The 23545-nt window shown below is 39.2% G+C and overlaps 1 protein-coding gene across 2 annotated transcripts in view; it reads left to right on the top strand.

Moving 5' to 3' along the window:
- VCAN (versican) overlaps positions 1-21600 on the top strand; it is a 115354-nt gene extending 93754 nt beyond the window's left edge. For both annotated transcript variants that reach the window (XM_054186502.1, XM_054186503.1), the window contains exons 11-15: positions 2019-2177; positions 2939-3021; positions 17983-18127; positions 19275-19457; positions 19931-21600. In XM_054186502.1, coding sequence (XP_054042477.1) covers positions 2019-2177; positions 2939-3021; positions 17983-18127; positions 19275-19457; positions 19931-20061 — 701 coding nt within the window. In that variant the 3' untranslated portion in view covers positions 20062-21600. The remainder of the gene's footprint in view (positions 1-2018; positions 2178-2938; positions 3022-17982; positions 18128-19274; positions 19458-19930) is intronic.
- Positions 21601-23545: the final 1945 nt, after the last annotated feature.

The raw sequence follows: 23545 nt of genomic DNA, 5'->3' as shown, positions 1-23545 counted from the left end.
ACCTCATACAGAATACAAGGAGGGAAAAGATAAAAAACTAATAAGTTGGTAGTATAGATTACATTCCTTTTTCATAGCTGGGATTACTCAAGGCACAAGCAGTTTTCTACAGCTTAACTGGTTGAAAATAGAAGAGAGATAATCAGTGTAAGCTGTGTTATGCCTTTGTATTTGGTACACTTATGTCTGTACTGGTGACTTTTAGAAAATAATTTTGATACCAGGGTCCTAAGACAATGACTACTGTGTTATTAGTGTTACCAGAAATTCTCAGAGAAGTTCTGGTAAGCCTCTGAAGTTCGCATTTGTAAATCCATTTATTTACATGTAAAGTCTAGTTTTTGCCTTGGAAGATTTAAAAACTTTAAAAGAAAACAGACAATTTTGTACTTCAGAACGTGAATGGCCTTAATTCCTGCTACAACTTAAGAACAAGCCTTAAATTGTGAAGAAATTATTCTACAATTGTCTTTCAGGTGGTAACTGCTCAAATGTAAGAAATACCATCGTTAAAGAATTTGCAGTCATATGTCATTGGCATATTCTGTAATATTTGGCTTTTTCTGTACTAATGCAAAGAGCCCCTTTGGCCAAAGCATATTATTGACTGTTGACTATACTGACTTACTGAAAATAAGAAACTCAATTTCACACCCAGAATCTATATCTATCTATATGTATCTACCTATACCTCTGGAAAGGCTAGATGGTTGCTTTCAGGCACAGTTTTCTTTGGGGATTGATAATACTTAGGGGGAAGTGGCAAATTCCAATTTCATGGGTGGGGAAGGCCAAGCTTTGTGTTTCTGTTCTTTGGAATCCTGCAACTGAGGCCCTTCAGGGTGAGCCATCAAGGACTTGCATAGCTGTAACTGGCGATAGTCAGAACAAGCTGTAATCTTGTGCTGGAGTGCCTTCATGGTGCCATTTCATCTGCCATAACTCAAAACAGTCTTGAGTTTTCCCTATTGTTTTTCCCATCCCTCCCTAAAACTTCCTCTTCTAATTGGCGAGTTCTTATCACCAAGCACAGCTCAGACCCATTCAGGCACCATATTTGTTATGCCTGTTTTGCTAATACTAATTTTTGTCTGTGATTCATTCCTGCAGTTTTGGTGCAGAAGCAAACTTGGAACCGGAACTTTTGTTGTTTCTTGTCATCTATTCTGTTTACAGCTGCCTAACCTTGACAAAATAATTAACGTCAAGTCCAGATTGTCACTGTTCCAAGGCTCATGTTTATTTCTGTTTAGATGAAAGGATATACTGGCTGATGTGAACTTCTATTATGCATTATTATCAGTACCATCCCTCATACAAGCGCAGACAATGTGCATTTCATTACTTTGCATTTCAGCTTTACAGCCTTCCTTAGAAACTGATGCCTAAAGTTTAATAAGGTAGACTTTGTCAAGAAAGATGGGTTTTGGAGGAGGATTTGGAGGGGTAAATTCGGAAAGATAGCACTTTCAGTACTATCAGAAAGATAGCAGCTTTGCATCTGTGGACTGAGCAATCACAAGCACTTTCCGTCATGTTATTGTCAGTTATCAGTTTCTTCCAAACCAAGGTAATGCAGTACAGTCACTCAAACACGTATTTGCCCTTGCAAGTAAAAATTCCTATGCCCATATACAGACTCAGAAATTCAGATGAAATGTAGACTAATTGCAGTCCAACATCCAGGCATTTTATTCATCCTGAGTTTTGGACTAAAGATGTCCTCCTGGCATTGTCCCAATACAGCACAAATCGACCACTGGAAGCTCACAAATCTGCCAGTTGCTATTATACTCCTTACATAAGTAATATTCTTGCAGTTTGTGCTGTAACTGGGTAAGTAGAACTACCAGAAAATGTAATGAGGTCTCAAGGATGACTGTTGATTGTCTGCATTTATACTGCTCAATGGGTGGGTATCTTCTTGAACCTTTGCCCTGCAGAACACGCACCCGCTTGCATGAAACTTTCCTATGTTTCACGCCCGCTGACAGAGATGTGATTTTTGTTTGTCACAGACACGGAGACCTGTGATTATGGCTGGCACAAGTTCCAAGGACAGTGTTACAAATACTTTGCCCACCGGCGTACATGGGACACGGCTGAAAGGGAATGCCGTCTCCAGGGAGCACACTTGACAAGCATCTTGTCTCATGAGGAGCAGATCTTTGTGAACCGTATGTACTGTTTAGGATTAAACAAGAGTGGGCACTGAGGGCTCAGAGCTAGTGAAATCTTCCTGATCACTTGGCTTTTAAATGTCCATGTTAAAATATCCTTTTAGATTGTTTAAAAGGCACAGTTTGTGTTCTTCATGTTTATTTTTGCAGTAAGTGCAAGTTTCCTATCACTGTTAAGTTATTATCTATTGCATAGAAAATACTTTGGTTTTGAGGAACAGAACAGGAACTATTGTTTTGTCATTGGAAATTGATGAAACATTTTTTTCTGGAGACTTTAGATTTTTTTGTGCACCTGACATCAATGGCCATGTCGACATATATTGTATTAACTAGGCATAAAGAAATAGTTCCTGTATGTTGTGTTGCACAATCTAGACAACACTGGTCTAGGCCTAACCAAAACTTGAAAAATGTAGATTAAGATACGTGCTTTTATTATTTTAATCTTTTTTACTTTTTTTTTTTTCTCCCGATCATATACACTCAGGTAGGAAACTAATCTGTTTTCTCTGGGAGACGCCATCAGCAGGGAAGGATTAACTAAAACTGTCAGATGAGGATCACATTTTTATAGATATCCCACATTAAAATTGAAAAGCCGGAAAAGCAGCCTGTAAATAGTTGTTTGCATAGTGAATAGAAGAATCTTAGGAACAGGATGTCTGATTCATTCTGTGCAAATTCTTTTTATTTTCTTTGGTGGAATCTTTTCCATTTATGGGAAGGTTAATAAAAATATCCTTTTGGTTCCTTAGGTATTGGGCATGACTACCAGTGGATTGGACTCAACGACAAGATGTTTGAGCGTGATTTCCGCTGGACTGATGGTAGCCCGCTGGTAAGATGCCTTTGAAACTAAATCACTCATTCATTTCGTTTTTTGTGGTGACTTATCAAATTCCCACCAGCAATGAGGGAAGCTGCATGAAAAATGCAGTCACTAAATATGCACCCAAGCAAACAGTCAGCAAACTCTTGTTTCAGGATAGCTACTATTTTGTGGTATAGTTCTAAAATCTTATTCTTAGTTCTTATTATTGTATATATGGGAGCTATCAAAGCTTCCAAACAGAAAAACTCAAAAAGTCTGAGACTGTAAACTAAGTGTCTCTGCTGGAGCTGGTTTGTGCTCTTCTGGTCTTATACAAGGACACGTGTGGCAATTCTCCTTTCCCTTCTGTATATGGAGAAGAATGCATTACGAGGATATGGCATTCAAGATCTTGCCTTCACTGGGTCTGTGGGAGTGCACAAAGGAGCCTCTCAAGTATTGTTGGAGATTGTTCTAGTCTGTATGGCAACTCTACAGCTACGATGGAGAAGCAGCTGTCCTTACGTGGTTCAGGAGGCCTGTAATCAATAATCTGTCCATAAAACTTTAAGATGCTGTTGATACCTCTTATTACCTTAAAACAAGAAGGAAAATCAGCAGAAGGAGACGAAGAACACTTTCTACCCACCTTTAACTAACCTAAATCAAAGAGCTGATGGATACAGGAAATGCCTGAGTTCTTTCCAACTCAAAACAGTCTCTTTTGTAGAAGAGGCAGGTGATTTATTGCTGCTTAGCACACATTGAAGAACATTACATAAAAAACCCCAAACCTAGTTATGCGTATTATTTTCCTTTCCAGTTGTGAATTCTTCTTAAAGCAGAAAGCATCTGGACACACATATGCACATGCTCCCACATGCATGCAATAATCATTGCTGCATAACATGTGGCTACAACTTACGTAGAAAGATACCTGGGGCAAAGCAGGCTTCATTTATTACCATTTTGTGTAAATAACCAGAGGTTTAAAGTCCTCTAAAATGACTTGTAAATAAGCCATTTCTTTGGGAAACTAACATGTGTGGCAGGCAACAGCACTGGGGAGAAGATAATGATGATGAAACCTTTTGTAACCTCACCAATTGCTCAGTGCATCTGTGGTGGTACCAATGTACCCGTCTGTGTTTGAAGCCACAAAGTCTTGCAGGATCTAAGCAGAAGAGTTTAGTTTCATCATTTTCTCTTGTCTAGCCTCATGTGCTTTTGGGTGCACAAGATGGGCCATGGCCTTGAACTCAAATCATTCTGGATGAGTTCATTCTCTGTCTCCTGATGTGGCTTCTTACACCTCACTAACAGTAACAGGCACCCTCTGAAGGTGGTTCAGGTTTGATTGGACTTCAGGGGTGGTGTGGGCTTTCTGCAGTGGTTGGTCAAGGAGCCTACACTTCAATAAGGGATCTAAAGTTAGGTAAGATAAATTTGGGCATTAACGTAGTGCCTGAAAAGGCAGTCCATCTTCCACTGGGAAGATACATGCTCATATATTCCAAAGACAAATTGGTATGTCACTGAATGATGAATTAAAGGAAATTAAAATTAGGGCTGAGATTCTATTTTTTAATTCAGGCTACTGGGCAAAAGTGGTATTATGTTTTTACTTTAATTTTAATTTTTAAGAAATTAAGATATTGTAGGAACAGAATAAGACCATCTGTCCAACAGATTTCTCTTTTGATTGATCTTCTTTCCACTTTATTTTTCTTTTCTTTTTAACAACTTCCCTCTGTCTCTTCCTTCGGAAACAATTTAGGTGTCTCTTGAAATCATTTATGTTCATTGCTTCAATAGCTTTCCCTCACAACTTATTCCATATGGTTTCTGGATACCATGGTTCTAAGCAGCTTCCTCATTTGCTCCTTTTCCCTAGTTCTTAACTTATTTTTCATACTTTCTGACCACTCTTCTGGTTACAGTGATTTATTACTTCTCTAGTAATTAATAGGAACGATAACATAATTAAATATATGCATCAGATGTATTTCCCTGATGATATCTTGAAATTCCAATGAATTAGAATACTGTGTAGGTCAAAAATTGCATCATTTATGTATTTGCAGGTGAACAGTAGTCACGATAGCGTTAAATGCATTAATATAATTTTTGATCATAAAAATCAGCATTATTACATCAACACTCAGGTTGTAACTTGGATTTCTGAGATTAGAGGTAGCTCTTGCATATAGCCAAAGCATGTATAGCCTTCTTGTGTTTTACATATTAGGGTGCAACTCTAATTCAGCTGTTTCTAACTTTGTTGGCCAGTTCCATGCTTTCTCCAAGATAATATTATTTATCTACAATTCTATTCAACACTTTTGGCATAGAGGAAGATTTGTCAAGTCTGCTGAGGATTTCCCTGATACAAGAGTTTTCTTGGAGATATTATCAGAAAAGTCACTCCAGCTTTTAGACTGTGCATCTACAAGTGATGTACATCTTTATCTTGATACTTTTTTGAATTTTCTGCCAATAGCAGCTTGGTTTAATCTGAAAATCACGCTTATATGATTTTTATTAGGTTTTAGATTAAAAAAAAAGTTCTGATGCTTGGTAGGCTTAAAAGAAATAGGAAATCAACAACAACAGCAACAGCAAGACATGTTGTGGATGGAATTGTTTGCCCAGTGCTGCAGTTGACCCACTACTGCCCAGGTGAAATAGCTGTGATACATTTTAGTGATTTCTCTTTCACATGAGTTTTCATTCTGAACCAATAAAAAAGCCTAGAGATGAGAATCATTGAAGTACAGGCTGTACCATTGGAGAGTAGGGAATAAGTTTTGGATTACTTTGGTACTCATTTTCCATGGACATAAGGAAACCCACAACTAAAATATTCAGTATGCTGAAAGGAACTCTTTTGACAGGTGTTGGCATGTATTTTATTAGCAATTTCTGGAAAAAGGATCGAATACCTTTTTTTTTTCTTTGCATCTAAAAGGTATTTCAACCAATGAGTTCAATGGAAGGAAATTGTCAAGTTGTGTTTTTACAGATATTTTAAACAGAAGCTAAGTGCCAGCCACCATTAATATGATAGTTGGACAAAGCATGTACATGAGTTTCTTAGTGATAACGAACAAACGTACTTCCAAGTGTTTCTAACTACATTGTTTCTAACTATATTGAGGCATCTAAGTATGCATGACCACCTTAGCGATTTTTTGTGGACTTCATAGTCATATGCAGCACTGGCATATAAATTTTGTGCCATCTCACTTCTGTTGGCTCCAAAAATGCAGGTGGGGGCTTTTTTTGAGTGCACTTTGTGCTCGTTCATGTGAGATGAGGGTGATAAACTGACCTTTGTCATTGGCCTAGTAATGTGAGAAAACTTAAATTCTCAGATGAGGTTGTGGAAATTTCCCTTACCTCCTGAATCAGTGGATGATAGTTTTGTCAAGCAAATAAGCAAGGGCCATTCAGTTTTCCGTGCAATGTCCAGATGAGATCAGTTCATGCCCCTTCAGTGGGATGGGGGGTTTGTTTGGTTTTTAAGGTGTGTGGGACAACGTGAGCATATAGAATTAAGGTTCTTGCTGGGAAACCTACACTGAACCTAGAGTACCCTTGACAGGCTCACAGCCCGACTGAAAACAGGGACAATTATTTAGGTACCTAGTAGTCACCTAGTAACTATAATCAGCCACTTCCGATATCTTTCCATTCTATTCTTAACCCCTATAGAAAAAACTGGCTGTTCACAATTCATCAAAACCAGCAGCAGTCGAAAAAGCCCTTCTGTTCCTGTGCATGTTTTTCATGTATCGACTGGAATACATATTTAACTTCCAAAAATAACACCATGAATAAATGAAGAGTGATCTTGTAGATACATGCTCTGATTCTCAGAGTTCCTCAAGGAAAATTTTGGTGTCTGGAATAATGAGGCAAGTACAATCATATTCAGTAAGAAAGCAAGGAATAGTATTTAAAACTTTTTGATCCACATGACATTTGTCCATATCTGTATTGAGTCTACCTGTTTTCCATAACAAGAACTTTTAGGGCAAGGGAAATTACCATATCAAAATAGAAATGGGCACACTCCAAAATCATAGGCTCTGTTCGTGCAAAAAGAACTTGAGGAGGCTTTTTGATCTACCTCACTGAAGTGTTTGATGTATAGTTATCTGTGTGCTTTTAGGGCATTTTGGCAGGTTTATTTCTTAATTGTAAAGTGGTTTTTAATTTAAAGCTGCTTAGCAGTTTCCTGCCTTTCAGGCAAAAATGGCATAACCTTATGCAATGGATTGGGTTGTGTAAATAAAGTCTCACCATCTTCTGGTAAGAGATACCTTCTCAGCATGCTGTACCCACTCCATCTCAAACACAGACTGAGCTTGAAAAGTGCAAAATAACATGAACAAACTAGTTGAATTGTAACTTTCATACCCTAAAGTTTAATTGTCAGTCCAGGTGCTACTTTTCCATAAAGAAATTATTTTCCAGGTAACTGATATTTCATTACACTGGATTTTATTGGCCAGGACAATTTGCTTATATTTGTGGTTTTTTGCAATTTCTTTAAAAAACAAATTGGGAGCTTCTTGGCTAAGGTCAGAGCACGTCTTCAAAGGAGCTCCTTGGCTAAGCTTAGGCTACGTTGTCCAATATGCAGAAAAAAATAAGCTATAATTTTACTAAACTGTGGAATCCATTGCTGGCCACCCATATGAATGTAATTTGTTCTGATTTGCTGTACTGTATCCGTATGGCGGGAAGCAATCTTTTCTCATCTACAATGTGTTCCTGCTCTCTCTTTTTTCCTTTTTTTTTTTTTTTTTTCTGTTTTTGAAAGAAATAATTTGTCAGTATTTATGGTGGTTGGGAGAGGTGGATTCGTGTTCTGGAGCTGATGGACTACGTGAATACACTTTGGCAGCTACAGCCGTTCCCTTTTTATACCAAGGGAAAAAGAGTTGATTGCAGCTGCGTTAGTGCAACATAAAAAGTGAATGCTCTTTCAGGAAACCTAGATCCTCACTTGTGGTGCAAGTTCAGTAAAAGCTGGAGATTAGGGACCACTGCCACAAGCATTGGCTTGGAATACCAGCAACATCTGAGATCGCATGGACCAGCAGGAAGGGAATATGTAAACTCCAAACTTTGGCGTATCTGCCTAGTCCCGAACTTCGGATAATTTGTCTCAAAGGCAAAGGTAGTGAAAGCAGGTCCTGAAGTGTGTTCAGAGAACTCACAGCACCCCAACATTTTTAGAGCTTCATTAGTCATTACGTCCTGAAAATCAAGCCAATTTCTGCTCAAGACATTTCAGGTATGATTACATTGACAGATGCAAGAGGCAGAAGAAAATAATACAGTATTTTAAAGAGCATGTTTCTTCTATTGCAGTGCAGTTATAGGGCTGTTCTGTTGGCATTTGGTGTGGGAAAGCATTAATTTTCCTCTGATTTACATTCTACACAGGAATTAAAGTGGCTGTGTATAACACTTTTTTACATTGAAAAAATTATGGAACCAAAGTTTTTCTTGCAACTTTTCTGTAGACTTTTCTCACAGCATTTCTGTGATAGTGAACAACTCTTTAAGGATGAATCGTGGACAATCTTCATCCCACAATTATCATAAAAAGCTCTAAGCAATAAAAACAACTACATTTCAGAAAATCATAGTGATGCAGGAGAAGAATGCGAGGCCTAAATACTCACACAACTATGTGAAAAGAGGAATTTGTCCTTGCCTACTTAGATCTTTGTATAATTTAAATTTGATGTAATACAAACTGCAAAATAACAAAACTTACATTATCAGTGGAGACACTTAATAATTGGCTTGATCAAAGGAAGACTGAACACAATGTGACATTTGAAAATATCTTAGGGAAATCGAATTTAAATAATGCACTTAGTTCTGTGAATAGTAACTTTTACAGCTGTAAAGCACACCCATCCAAACAGAAAAAATCTGGTGTTGCTTTTGGCAGCTTCTCCATTGTATTTGGATTGCTGGCGTTTCACTGTTAAGGACCCTTGTGAGCAGGCACAGCGTAAAGGAGTCCTTTGGAGCTATTCATGTTATGGATTAAGCACATATAGCTACTTGGGGTTGTGCCTTGGGCCTCCGTCTCACAAGGGGAGTTATTCATATCCTTTGGAAAATGCTGTTGATAATTAGTGCTTTGTAGGGCGGTGAGCTCACTCCCATTACATAAGATTAGTGCTGTAATAAGGAGCTGGCTAGTGTCTGTGGCCAGATTGTCTGTCACTTGGAGAATGCTGCCAGCTAGGAAAGTAATGGGGCATATTGCCACTTTTAAAACTGTCCAGAGACTCTATGTTAGTTTTTCTTCCCTTCGGCATAGGAGCGTTTATGCTTTGTGTTTTGCAATGCTGGACATCAGGTTGTCAGTGTTAGGTAGCTGCATTTAAAAAAAAAACAAAACAAAACAACAAAACCACACAAAACAAACCAGAAGTTTAATTCTGGCAAAAACAAAGCCCTCTCTTTTCCTTTCTTTATTGGTCAGTGAGTCAGAATGCTTTAACTTGAGCAAATCTGTAACTGCACCCCTCTCGGAAAGAGTAACTTTATTGAACACAAAAACCCTCAAAAGGCATGGAGCATTGTAGGGAAGGAGCTGGCCTCTGAGGGTTAAATAAAGCAAACAAACTAAAAAGTACTGTAGTCAGCTGCAAACAAAAAGCTCATTGTGCCCATGTCCCGCAAGATCCTCGGAGAAAGAGATTTTAAATCTACCAAATGTTTTGGTTTTGTACTGCAGTCAGTCATTACAGCCTCTTTTTAAGATGCTCATTTGACCTGCCTTTAAATGGGGGAGAACTATATAACGTTATTAATGACAGGTATATTTTTAGTTCAGTGTGTCGTAGGCAGTAAGGAGGGCCTCTTGGACAAAGTGGGTTTTTGTCTCATTTTTACCAGGGGGGTCAGCAGTTACCTCAGGACCTCGTTACGGTTGGCTCTGGGCTAAAACTCTTGGACAGCTTCAAACCTGCAGGAATTGTTGACATAAATGACAAAGTGCAGGTTTTTCCTTTTTTTTTTCAGTGGCTCTCCTGGTAGCTGTGCACAAAAATAAGTCAAACTCCATGCAATTTGCATCATGTTGGTAATGCATAATTATGTTAGTGTGACTTCCAAAGAACATGTACTATACTAACCAACATTTAACACCCTACCATAGCTTTCTTCCACAGTAAAACACCTGCCCATTAGCAAGAGAATTTCTCCAGCTCTTTACCACTGTTTTTTCAGTCTGTGTACTAGAGTGACTACTGAAAGCCCAGCACGCATGGTGTACTCACAAAATTGAGCTATACAGTGTGTGAACCATGATGAAAGTTATTGCTCTAAGAAGAGCTGGTACAGAGCAGATAAAAGGCAATTGAGTTTTGTCCACTGGCTTCAGTTAGCTTTTAAAGAGTTAATAAAAGAGATATATTTTCTGAATAATTATTATTTTGGAACTACTCAAAGTTAGTATCTGGACTCAGTAGTGAGTAGACATTGCCATCTAGTGGGAGTTTCTTGCCATACTGAGTGGTTTCTGTTCATGGAAAAGTTGCCATACTATGCTTTTGTCTTTTAAAAATGTCACAGAGATAGTCTGCTCCACCCCACGATCAGCTCTCCCCAAAAGACAGGATTGATAGTGCTTTTAGGTTTCAACTTCATCAGCTAGCCTTTTTTACTCGTTTCATTTGTATTCCTTAGATTTCTTTCCCAATATTTTTTTTTCCTTAGATCTTATTCAATTGCTTATTCAATCTGCAATCAGTGAGTGTGGATATTCATGGATATACATGAGTGTATGTTATTCAGAGTCCTTTTTTTGCAAGCTGTTGCATAGGAAATCAAAGAGTTTTTCAATACATCCCAATGGTGTTACCAAAAAACCCTTTCAAGTGAAATCTTTTCCAAAGGTCCTTAGCAAAGCTCCTTCTGGGAGTTTGTCTTGCTCACAGTGTGACTCTGTAATGGGGAGTACTGGGTGCCTGCCTGATCCAAATCCTGCCGGTTTCTCTAATCCCACACAAATAAAGCCCAGACTAAGGTCTTGAGGGAAGCCATTCAATTATGACCTAAAAAATATCGGGATCACGACATGTGATTTTTGTGTGTACTTGTAAATATAGCAGTTGTCTTCAAATTGACTAGCATTTCTCCCAGCAAAGATTTACGAACACTTTTGTCTTGGTTTCTCCTTCAGAAAATTATTTTAGAATGTGTATAAGTTGTGCATGAGATCTACCCTATGGAGTTTAGGGCACCACCTATGCCTGTAAAGCAAGGCATATGCTTAAAGCATTCACTGAATGGAGTTTTTAATCACATAAATGCTTTCGGTGAGTTCTGTCAGACTGCCTCCATTCATAAAATTTAACAGAAAAACCCTTTGCAGGACTGGGGTGAAATTAAGTGAAACAGAGCCTACACTTGCTATAAGGTAGTTTCTTCTCTTCCCCAATGTATAAATGCATTTAAATACAAGGTGAACTTAGTGGAAGTATTTCAGACATTGCCAAATCTTCACAGCAATCTGATTTTTTTTTCTACTGAAAGAAAATGCAATCCCTTTCAAACTTCCCCAGAGTGTCTCATGTGACGGTCGGCGCTGTGTAAGAGCATGAGCCACAAGTGAGGGTTTTCTGAACTGATCCATATACTCATTGTAACCTCGTGCTGATCTTGTTGCAGTTCAGCCAGGCAACCTATAAAACTGGGTGATTGCCAGAACTTACCGAAAGGGAGATGTAATTTTTAGTTAAGCTATCCAATTATAACAGAACCACCACAGTGAGGGACTTGTTCAAGGGGGTTCCTGATAAAGATTCCTAAGAATTTGTCTGCTATTGTGAAAAAAGTGTATTCCTGTTCTTAGCAGAGTTACGGCAGAAACAAAGGACAATAGCCAGTAAGCTTTGCAGTGGTGGTTTCAGTTTGTTTAGTGATAAATACCAGGCAGGAAATGTTGCTTCACTTTCCGATGAAATGGCGTAGAGGGTATCCAGTCAGCCAGTCCCTACATCTCTCCTTGTTTTTTTGATTTGCCTTGTTAGCCTTGCATTAAGAAGCAATCAGATAGGGAAGCAGCCAGAATGAAAGAAAATAAAAATCACATTGGAAATTACAAGACAGATTTGTACTTTAAGCTTATTTAAACCTGCTGAAAACACGCTTCCTTTTCCCAGAAGCAAAAGCATTAACCCTGTAAATCTAAATAGATGTATTTCAAGTAAACTGTTTCCTAGCTTTAGTTATGTACAGAAGATTATTGGCATTCACACAATAGGGAGGTCAAGCAGTAAAGTTTTGTTTGCATCAGTAGTTTGTTTTATTGTGCTTCGTTGAACACAGTGCTTGTTGACTATTTTGGAAAGCAAAATCCAAGCGATTGATCTCAGCCACTTGGTGTGCATTTTGGAGATAAAGGAACGGCTGAAATTTGCAAGTGAGTGTCAGAAAGCTGAGATACTGCTTACTTGTAGATTCACCTTGGCAGTGCAAACGTCTGAAAGAGCTGAGTGGATTACTCATTAATAAGGAAATGAGTCCCTCAAATAAGGCTGTTTATCTAAAAATTTAAATAACAAATCTCCCACAAGGTAGGATCTTGTTCGTGATGGGAAGGTTATGCTCATTGAGCTTAACTAGCAGCCATCTGAATGAGAAAAAGTAGTGACTAGCTAATAAAGTTAGCTGCTTTACAGCTCTTTCTGTAATCCAGGCTGTTTTAGATTTAATTTATGTGAAAAGTCAGCCTGTCACCCAACTGGCAGATTATGGCAGTGAGTTAATTCAATGCCATATAAGGAAATTCTCCCCCAAAATGTGGAACTTAATAAAATGTCTTCATGGGCTTTTGTCACCATCATATCCAAGCTCCTCCTGTGAAGCAAGAGAATACATTGTCACTGCTGCACAGACTGGGAATTGGACGGCCAAGTGCATTGTCTAGTGCCACGTAGGAAGCCTGAAGAACTGAACCCTGTCTCAGCTTGCAGCTCTAACCCAGGGACCATCCACCCTCTTTCTGCGGGAAAGTTTTCAGTGCTCTTTAGCGGAGAAAGCTAGAACAAGTAAATGCAATGTGTCAGCGCAGGCTTTGGTTTCAACAAAAAAAATAAACCTGTACAAGAAAGATTAATTAATTATTATGGTATAATTAGAGGCATAAAGAACATAACAGGAGCTCCAGTTTTCAGCCTGAAATGATGGCAAGACAGACCAGTGGTGTGTCTCCCAAAGGACCAAATGAATGTACAGGCACCAAAATCCTGTCCCCAAGGCTAGGTCCTGCAGTTACCTGATTACAGAGAAACCTCAGTTTTTTGATAAAAAAAATCCCCGAGTGCTTTGCCATCGCGGGCTTTGAGAGCTTTGCAGAGTGGCCGGTGCAGTGGTGCCTGCCTGAGCCTGAGGTGTGTGCTTCCAGCCTTCGCTCCCCTGCATTGCTTTCAACTTTCCTCTCCAGAGCCACATCAGCAAAGCACGCTTCACAGATGGAGCAGAAAAGTGTAGTGGGCCAAACCTCCTTTGAAGTACGTTTTGAGTCATGTAGATAATTAAGATTATATGTCCTAAAAAGTACGGTCTGGAAGCGCTTTGCAATCCAGTGCAAAACTTCACAGGTGTTATGGCAATGTTGCTTAAAAAACAGGCTAGTAATAGTTTTTAGGGCCCTCTGTGCCATCACCCAAGGTGAGTATTTTTGCTGAGGACTAAAAGGGTCATAGCAGCTTTTCTTCCATGTATTAACCTAGCATTTGAATCTATTTAAGAAGCTGTGGCTGCCCCATCCCTGGAGGTGTTCAAAGCCAGGTTGGACGGGGCTTTGAGCAGCCTGGTCTAGTGGGAGGTGTCCCTGCCCAGGGCAGGGGGTTGGAACTAGATGATCTTTAAGGTCCCTTCCAACCCAAACCATTCTGTGATTCTATGATTCTGTGATTCTGTGTTTCTATTTAGGTTTTCAGAAACATAAGTCTTATCTTATGAATGATACAGCTGAAAGTGTTGCTAAAGGTGTCGATCGAAGCTTGGTTGCTGGCAAAAGGATGTCTTGAGCTTTATCAATTCAAACACAGTGCTCCTTAGTGCGGTTTCATTGGTCTGCTGAGACAATAACAGTTTACATGAAGGTATAACCTAGCAGCAGGGTGGGTGGAATGATGCCAGCAGTTTTTGGCTCATCTGTGAATATGGCTGATCTTTTTTGGACGTGATCTTAAAAAACAAACAAACATCAATGATACACGTTGCCAAGGAATGAAGTTTTCGGGGGTTTTTTATTATTTTTGTACAATATAGTTTTCTAAAAGACAGTATTGCATTGAAATACAAGGATCTTAAGTGACATAGTCACTTCAAAAAGGGCATGTTGTTCAGGATATTTTGAGCAGTGTTTCCAACAGGATAATTATGACCTGAGTATCTTAGATGCTTACTGCACTTACTGCAAGGGTAAGGGAGTCATTATACTCAGCAGACTTGGTATGAGAGATTGTAAGGGATATCTTTGAAAACAAACAGTGCAAATCAGTATGTGACTGATGGGATTTGGTTCTTTCCCATTAATTTTTTGCGGATGTAGGTTTACTGGAGATAGTGCAGTCTGCCCTGATTTACACGAGTGTAAGTGAAAACCAGAATCATGCTCATGGTCATGCAAAAATGTAATCCGTAAGAGGAAAGCAAAATATTAGTTTATTTGTCTAGCAACTTACTCCACTCAAACTGTGAGAATCTTTTTGTATCATTATCCCATTATCAGTGGCTAAATAAGGAATTGAAAAACTACAGAAGGGCTGGGTGGAGACCTAAGAAAGCAATTCAGCAGTCTGGAACTTCCTCTGCTAAGCAATTCTGGCAATAAACCCAAGCAAGGTCAGAGTTATTCAGCCAAAACAAATCCGTGCAATGACGATATCAGATGTGAGGTAACAGCAAGTCACGCTGGAGGATATCAGACATTCTTGAATAAACCACAGGACATAGATATAATCCTTTGCCATTTCACTGCAGCCCTGCCAGCAAAGCAAACAGAAATTTTGGAGTCATTATGGCAAGGCAAGTAAGAGCATATGGAGTCTATGCGCTTAGGGTGGGAGCTTGGCAAGCTGATGAGCACCTTCAGCTCACACGCCCCCAATAGCCATTAAATATCCTTCATTCCCACACTCTGATCCCTATGGAAGCAAACAGCTCTCTAGTATCATTTGCACAAGAAACAGCTGCAAGGCTTGTTGAAATCTTTCCTTTGCTGCCAGGATGTTACTGATCAAACTTTTCTTCCACTAACCTGGCTGTTTCCTTTAATTTTTCTATGTGTCCGTATGTCTGGGAATATTCTTGAAAGTGATTGGGTTGCCTCAGCTGAAGAAGTTGCTACCCATCGTCTGAGGAGTGTAACCAACCATGCATGCACTCATGGCTCTACGTTAGCAATTCTTACTTTTCAGTGGGGTTGGGTAGTAAGACGTTCAGAGGTGAAAGTGGGAGGTGATTGCTTCTTTCTGGTTACCACACCTCTGCGACGCTCAGACAGACTTCCCTGCAGCACGAGTGAAACCTACACCGATTTTCCTTCAATGCCGGATACTTTGTGGTGCTCCTGGAGGTGCATCGCAGCCCCCACATAAAGGAGGTGCAGCAGGTATCTGGGGCAGCACCACCAGTTTGTCCATGCACTCAGCTATTGATGGTCTGGCGGTCGGTAGCTTTCTGTGGTGGGGTAGCATTATCTTTTCTGATCAGGTTCCTGCGTCCTTAACCAGCTCTGCTGTTAAAAGGTGCTAGAATGCCTCAGAGGCCACTCCAAAACACCCTTTTGGAAAAGGGGTCTCGGAGCACTCTAAGTTACGTTAATACTCACTATGCATGAGCATATTCCTTCCTCCCCGTTTTCCTTCTCGCTGTCTCAGGAGACACACACAGAGCTTGCTTTTCTTTTTTTGCAGTAGGTGTTGCAGGAAGCCCCCCACACCGCAGATCCCGTTTGACTCCTATGTATGGTATTTGGCTACTGTGCTTGCAAAACTCATACTCTGATTTATAAGCTAACGTGAAATGCCAAATTCTGGACTTGAGTAAATGAGTTAGTGCATATTGTAGTTTAGGACTATTAAACACTGAAATGTAGAGATGGAATTAAGTTAGTTTCACAGAAAAAGGGGGGTGTTTTATTAGAAGTAATAAATTCAGTGCAGAACAAATTTACTTAGACCATGATTGCTAAATTGCTTGGATAATTAAAACCTGTGATGGGTAAGATGACACGTGGTAGGAAAAGGTTAAGTACTTAACTCATTTTTTTCATAGTTTGATTCATTGTAAGGTAAATACTACTTGTGTGGGGTACATTAACTTTATTTCTAAAATGTGTTCGCCCAGGCAGTGAATAGTGGTTATTTCATAAAGTTAAGAAAATAGAAAGCTAAACTTTCATGACATTTATATGGGCCAGCTCTAGACAGAAAGATGTAAGTACTGAGGAAAATATAAGCACTGTAGAAACTGTGTCATTTTGACCATACAAGGGGCTAGCTGCCTGGTTAATGTCTGGCGTTTATGTGAATTCCAGTTCTTTCAGATAGCTATTTTTATCCTTCATTAAATTCTTCTTGGAGTGACACAACAGAAATCCCAAAGAAAATCGCTAGGAATAGTTTCCCAAATCTTCTCTCGCTTTTTACATAACGTTATGCAAATCTCAAATTACTATGCTTCATTCGGGATCACGATGAAACAAGAAGTGGGATAAAGCTTATCCCCCTCTGTTGATGGCAAGGACAGCAGGCTATATGTCCCCTACCGAGGACTACTGCACAGATTTTCAATCGGTGTGACACTCCCTTTGTTTCTGTTTTTCCTGCTTATTGATTGAAAAAACAGACTCAGTCCTCCCTAATTTTCATCCAAAAATGACATCGTGCAATGACGAGCTTAGCCGTGTTTGACAGAGCGCATTCTGCAGTGGAATAAATGCAGTTTTAGCCCATGCACGGAGCTGTGCACAGCCTGCCAGCAGGCAGCGTCTGCAGCTGTTGGTGGGGACGTATCTTTGGGTAGATGCAGAGCTGAAAGCTGCAGGACTGCGTAGCTAAATGAATGCAGACCCGCGTGTAGCCAGCTTGGATCCCAAAGAAAGGAGCCTGCCCAAATTGGTACACCAGATGTGTCCCAGGTGTAGGGCTAAGAAACTATTTTTTTTATGCTACAGATATTTTTCAGCCATTTGAAGGTTCTTTTTTTCTTCTTGGCACATACCAACCATCAGATTTCTATTTCTAAAACTAGAGTGCCAGTTTATGGTTTTATTCATATATATTCATAGATGTCTGGAGTTATTTTTTCTACAGAGGGCAGAATTTGTGTCCTCATTTCTAAAGCTGAAAGGCTGCTATATATGCCCAGTCTGCTGCGTAGGCCTTTTTAAGGGCAATATCAACCTGCAATGATCTGGGGACACATTCTGACACCTTTACTTATTTTACACCTAGTTCAACACGTCATCCCATTGAATGACTTCATAAAATGAGGTCAGAGAATAAATAATTTGAGTCTGAGACGCTAGCCTGTAATTTGCCATTTAGTAGACGTGGACTAAGAGGGGTTATGGGCTATTTACTGCATTTCCTGGCATTCCGCTTCATGTCTGTCTATGTAGGAAAGAGTGTGTTTCAACACACTTAGGATCAGATTTTACTTGTGCTAAATTCTGTCACTTTGTTTTGTTCACCTGACATCAGTTTACAGTAAGTGAGAAGTTAGATCATTATATTTTTTCCCATTGAGATAATCTGTTAATAGAGTGGGAGGACATTATAAATCTAGCTTTGTTTAGTTTGTACTTAACAGCCTGAATCAAACAATTGAGATTGCCCTTCACCAAAGGTAATATTGTGTGTTCCGCTGTAAAATGGAATGTAAATATACTCCAGCACTGGGAATAATGGTTTTTACTTCTCTTTTCTGCAGCAATATGAGAACTGGCGACCAAACCAGCCAGACAGCTTCTTTTCTGCTGGAGAAGACTGTGTTGTTATAATATGGCATGAAAATGGGCAGTGGAATGATGTGCCATGCAATTATCACCTTACCTATACCTGCAAGAAAGGAACAGGTACGAACTTTCCACTAACAATAGCCTAATTCTCTAAATTTCAGTGTCACAAAGTTAAAATGACAAATTCTAGCTGATTTCTGTTGACCAATAGAGTGAGCCCTTAACTGAGTTAGCCTCACAAATTCATCTGTATCCACAAATTACCTCTCTGCCTAATCTGTTCTTGAGTCAGGCACAAAAGCGTACACAGTTGAAACTCTTGGTTAAAACCAGGCAAACTTATTCTTAGGTACAGATCTTAGCAAAAGAGGCATTCATGTACCTGGCAGGCCTGCTTTACTTGCATACCATGAAAATATTACCAACTCTTCCTTCCTGGGATGGCATTACTGTGAAGTATGTGGGCAGCAGAATTTTGGTAGGCAGTCGGAGCAGGCGGCTGACCACTGGTATGTAGTTAGCTTTTCAGCTGGAGTTGAGCATACTTCTCACCCATCAAGTAATGCTGACCTTTGCCTTCCTATTTTCCAAAACCATCCAGTTTAATGGCACCCCTGGCATCTGAAAAGCACAGATGGTTTATACAATGTTAGATCTGATATTTACAGGAAACCCGACGGTTACCAGGAGATCTACAGCAATACTTCAGGAATTGCCTCTGCCTCTTCAGACTGGGAAAGTAAAGGAACAGACAAAATCTTGTGTGCGCTCCATTGTTCCCAATTACCATTTACAACTTTTTTTTTAATGTGTTCTCTGGGCCTTGACAGATGCATCAGTTTTAAGTGCTTTTAATAGTCTACTGTTGAAGAAGACATGAGAAGTATTGAAAATGACACTTTTTTCTTAAATGCCTGTAATAACTTCGCTGGTTTTCAGGTTTTGCAACTTTCCAGTGAAAATCACGTCTTTGTGTGAGTACGCCAACTACTTTGGCTCAAATTTACATGAGAAATTTAAACAAAAAAGGCAATACTAATGATACTATCAGCTGTTTTCCAACTTTCATCATCACTGTATTTGGTCTACAAGTCTGGAGTACTACAGAAATGACTGATCTCCCCGTCCTTATTTGGATGTGTTTCCTGGGAGTCTAACTGAGGTCCCTTGACACCTTCCCGTAGCCAGGGTTTAGGGGTCAGTACCATATTCAGAAGTGCATTTACAAACTGATGTTTTGGGTTATGTTGTCTCTTCCTTCCAGTTGCTTGCGGTCAGCCTCCTGTTGTGGAAAACGCAAAGACCTTTGGGAAGATGAAACCACGTTATGAGATCAACTCCCTTATTAGATATCACTGCAAAGATGGTTTCATCCAGCGCCACATTCCAACCATCCGGTGTCAAGGGAATGGAAGATGGGACATGCCTAAAATTACTTGCATGAATCGTGAGTTCTTTGAGAGCAAACCAGTGCTGGAACAGAAACAATAGACTAATTTAAGATTAGTAACGAACATATATTTTAAAAGAAGTGCAAAAATCTGGTGTGACAGATTATGACAGTAATACTGCTCACTCTATCTGTAGCAAAAAACATCAGGCCTTCAAAACTAATGAGAATGTTCCTCTTCTGTTTTTACAGAAGCCACTAAGATTGTTTTAAAGTAAACACCACCACTCTTACAAACCCCCTGCAATCAACAGGTTCCTAGTAGGATTAACAATTATTTCTGCAACTGTGGTCTAACTGTGTGTAAGAGATGCTTCTCCTACCTGTAACATGGTCATAGTACCAGCTAATCATTTGTTAACTCTCTAATTGATCAAGAACAAATGGAACTTTAAGGTGAAGTATAGACAGCCCATTCATAGTTAAATAATTTGAAATTAATTTCCCTTTTTTCCTCCTTCTCATTGCAGCGTCCACATACCAAAGGACTTACTCTAAGAAATACTACTATAAACATTCTTCATCAGGAAAGGGAACATCGTTAAATTCATCAAAACACTATCATCGCTGGATCAGGACGTGGCAGGACTCAAGGCGCTGAGAGCTAAATGGTGAATGGGGATTTCCACCATTTCAGCCAAAGTCATAACTTTCTGTGCCTTTTCTATCACTTATAGGAGTATTATGAAATTGTTTGAAACTATGGACTGCGGTATTCACAATGCATTTTGCAAAAATATGGTGTTTATCAGAAAATTAAAAAAAAAAAGGAGAAGTGCTTATGGGGATAAAAGGAAACCATTTCCAGCCTACAAAGATTATTAGTTTTCTATATGCCATCAGTGTGGACCATTTTATGATATATACCAGCCTTCTGCAATATTTAAACAGCTCAATTTTAGCACCAATGAAAATGTAAATAAGATGATTTTAATGTTGTTTAATTGTGTGTTGTTTTTAAAATCCTGTATATAAAATGAAAAGTCACACTAATTTCAGGCATATTTATGGTTAGAACGGCCTCAGAGGTCTTCAGTCATTTATGACGTTGTTTTTATGTTGTTTACCTAGGCTGGAAATGGTTGAAATAACTTCACTGACTGAAATTTGCTATTACCAGGTGAAGATAAACACACAAGTTACATGGCTTTTTTTTTTTTAATGGGAGCTGTGCCAATTCCCATCCAAGGTACAGCTTGTGTCCATGCGATGCAAAGTTTAGACAGAGCACATAAAAGTGGCACAAAGCATGAACTAGGGACTGCAGTGTGGAACTTTTTTTCTGCTCTCCATTCCAGCTTCACCATTCACGGGAAAGGACTGCGTGGAGGAGTTGCGTATGACAAGGAGGGCCTGTAAAAATCCAAGTGCTAATACATTAACTTTATCAACCAGGGCCACTTTTTTGAAATGAAAAAAAAAAAAAGAAAAAGAAATAAAATTACTTTCACGACATTAACCACAAGGTCTATATTACAGGTCTCTGCATTCTAAAATGGAGATAGACCTGGTGTTTGGGGGATTTTTTTTTTTTGTAAAAAACAAACAAAAATCAAAAAAGTAAATAATTTTGTATATATAACCATTTTTTAATCTTTTTATAAAGTAATGAATGTTTGTGTATGAATGCTGCAGCTGTGAAGCGTACATAAATAAATGAAGTAAGCCATACTGATTTAATTTATTGGATGTTATTTTACCCATGCAAAGAAGATTAAAAGAGCTCGCCAGTGCAGTATTAGCCCCTGAGCTCCAGTTTTGGAACCATCATTCAGTTCAACTGCTATTTCCCTGGAGAACAAAATTCCTGCTAAACAGGATCATTTGTTTGCGGTTAGATGGGTGAGAACTGTGTGACTTACAGAAGAATCAGAATCTTGGCTTTCTAGAAAGAAGTGTATGCACAAAGAGATTATAGGTTGTAGTTGGTGCAGTGTGTACGTAGGAGTTTTCTATTATGATTTCTTACCCTGGTCAGCTCGATGACTGACCTGGATGTGTACAGTAAGTGTAGAAGGTAACGTTTGAAACGACCTCTCCACAGAAAGGACTGTTATTTCTGCAAAGTGCCTTGCACATCTTTGGGCACAGGACAAAAGAAAAAAAAAAAAGGTGAAAAAAAAAGAAAAAAAAGTGAAAATATAGAACAGTAAGTTCCCTATGATATACCTTTTAAAACAACATGACAGATACAAACACAGATGGGAGGTTTACGCCTTTGTGTTAGTGTGGGGATATGATGCAAAAAGTTGAAAGGGAAAGGAAAAGAATTGAAACCCAGCCAACACGTCAGAGTTTGTACTAGGCAGAGCTGCCCATGGAGTGACCTTGCTGTAGCTCGTTGGGAACAGTAATTACAGTTCCAGACAACATCTCTTAAGAAATTGCAGTTGCTGCTCCATCGAGCGTACCCAATCTTTGTGTGTTCATCACGGCAGTGCGTCACTGTGTTGGCCGGTTCATTCCCCACCCCTCGCCCCCAAACAATGCACATAATACTTTTCTCTATTTATATTATTATCTTGTATAGTGTATAATGTGAATGTCTGTTTTTTTGTGAATGAAAGTCTAAAATCTTTGTAACTTTTATATCTGCTTCTGTTTCACCAAAGAAACAAGGTTTTTGCTATACTGTGACTTGTCTTGTTATTGCATGTCTTCCTGTTTAAATCTATGCAATGTGATTTTTTTCATATGAATACAATTAGACTGTCAGGTACTTCACAATTATCATGGGCTTAGTCAATTGCCCACTGGAGTCAAAGAGAGTCAGCTGGCTGAACTTTAGTAGGTGCTGGATTTGACTTTATATGAGCAGCTCTAGGGGATATTTTAAGATATTGTATGTTTTGAAGTCGATTATTGCTTGTATAAGTCGAGGCTCTGTTCATAAATATACAGTATTCTACACATCACTTCCTTGTACCAGAAACATACAGACCAGAAAATATATTTTAACACTTTGCAAACTTTCTCACCATATGTATAAAAAACCCTGCATAGATTTGTTGTTTTCTTGTCTACTTGTTGGATTTAAACAATGTTGTAAGGCATTCAGATAACATTGTGATTGTAGTTTTAAATAGGTTAGATACAGTGCTTATATTGATTTTTTCACCTCCTTCTATTACGCATAATAAAATAGGACTGACAACATTCCTTATTAAAAAAAAAAAAAAAACTTAAAAAAAACCTGTTACCCATGCTTGTTTATTTAGACAGAGAATAGAACTTTGTTCAGCTCTGGAGACTTTTTCTAATACTGGTCTAAACCTCAAATATTCAAATACCAACCCCCTGCAAAATGGACCCACTCGTATCACAAAGTTAGGTCTGCTGTGAAGCCAGGGAATTACCATGGTGAGTGTCGTGATTCCTTTCCATGGAGCATCTCTGAACTCCAGTATGCGGAAGCGTGTTTTGGAGTAGAGGGATAGAAGACAAAAATAGAGATTTAAATGCAGATTTTCTGAGTTGAGTGTTTCTTAGCTCTGCTTTCTTGCCTCGCAAGTTAAACCAGAATTGTTTTCTACTTATTTTTCAAGGTCGCCCTGCATCTACTGCAGAGATACAAACGGCTGCTTTAAATTGTATTTTACACGTACAGGCAAGACAAATATCAGGGTAGCGTTCCTACAGTAATCTTCCCCTGTTGTGTAAGTACTAAACCTTTTGTTTCTACTCACACCCTGTCTGCTGTTTAAAAGGATACAGAAACAGGCTAGGAGGAGGAAAGGTTAGGAGGGGATGGGGCATTGACGATGAGAGTCATTAGCTTAGAGGGGTTCAGATGTGCACCGCACATCTTGGGTTGCCAGCAGCACGTGGAGTATCTGGTTCAGCCAAGGCTCAGGCTGCAGGTTGGTGCACAGCGCTCAAAATGCCACGTGAGAGCAACTGCACTTTGTGTGCCCACGAAAATCTCTGCAGAGCAGCTATTATTATTCTGAACACCTTGCTGTCCCTTCAGGTATTGCCAGTATTTGACTTCCCGGCATGAGCCTGTAGAGGTTAACACCACCCAGGACAGAAATAAGCCAGCTTATTTCTCAGTAGAGCTTCTCAAATAGCAAGAGAAGGTGCTG

This window comes from Rissa tridactyla, chromosome Z, assembly GCF_028500815.1.
Source record: "Rissa tridactyla isolate bRisTri1 chromosome Z, bRisTri1.patW.cur.20221130, whole genome shotgun sequence".
NCBI lineage: Eukaryota > Metazoa > Chordata > Aves > Charadriiformes > Laridae > Rissa > Rissa tridactyla.
The sequence above is the reverse complement of the archived record's forward strand: the minus strand, read 5'-3'. Positions and strand labels throughout refer to the sequence as shown.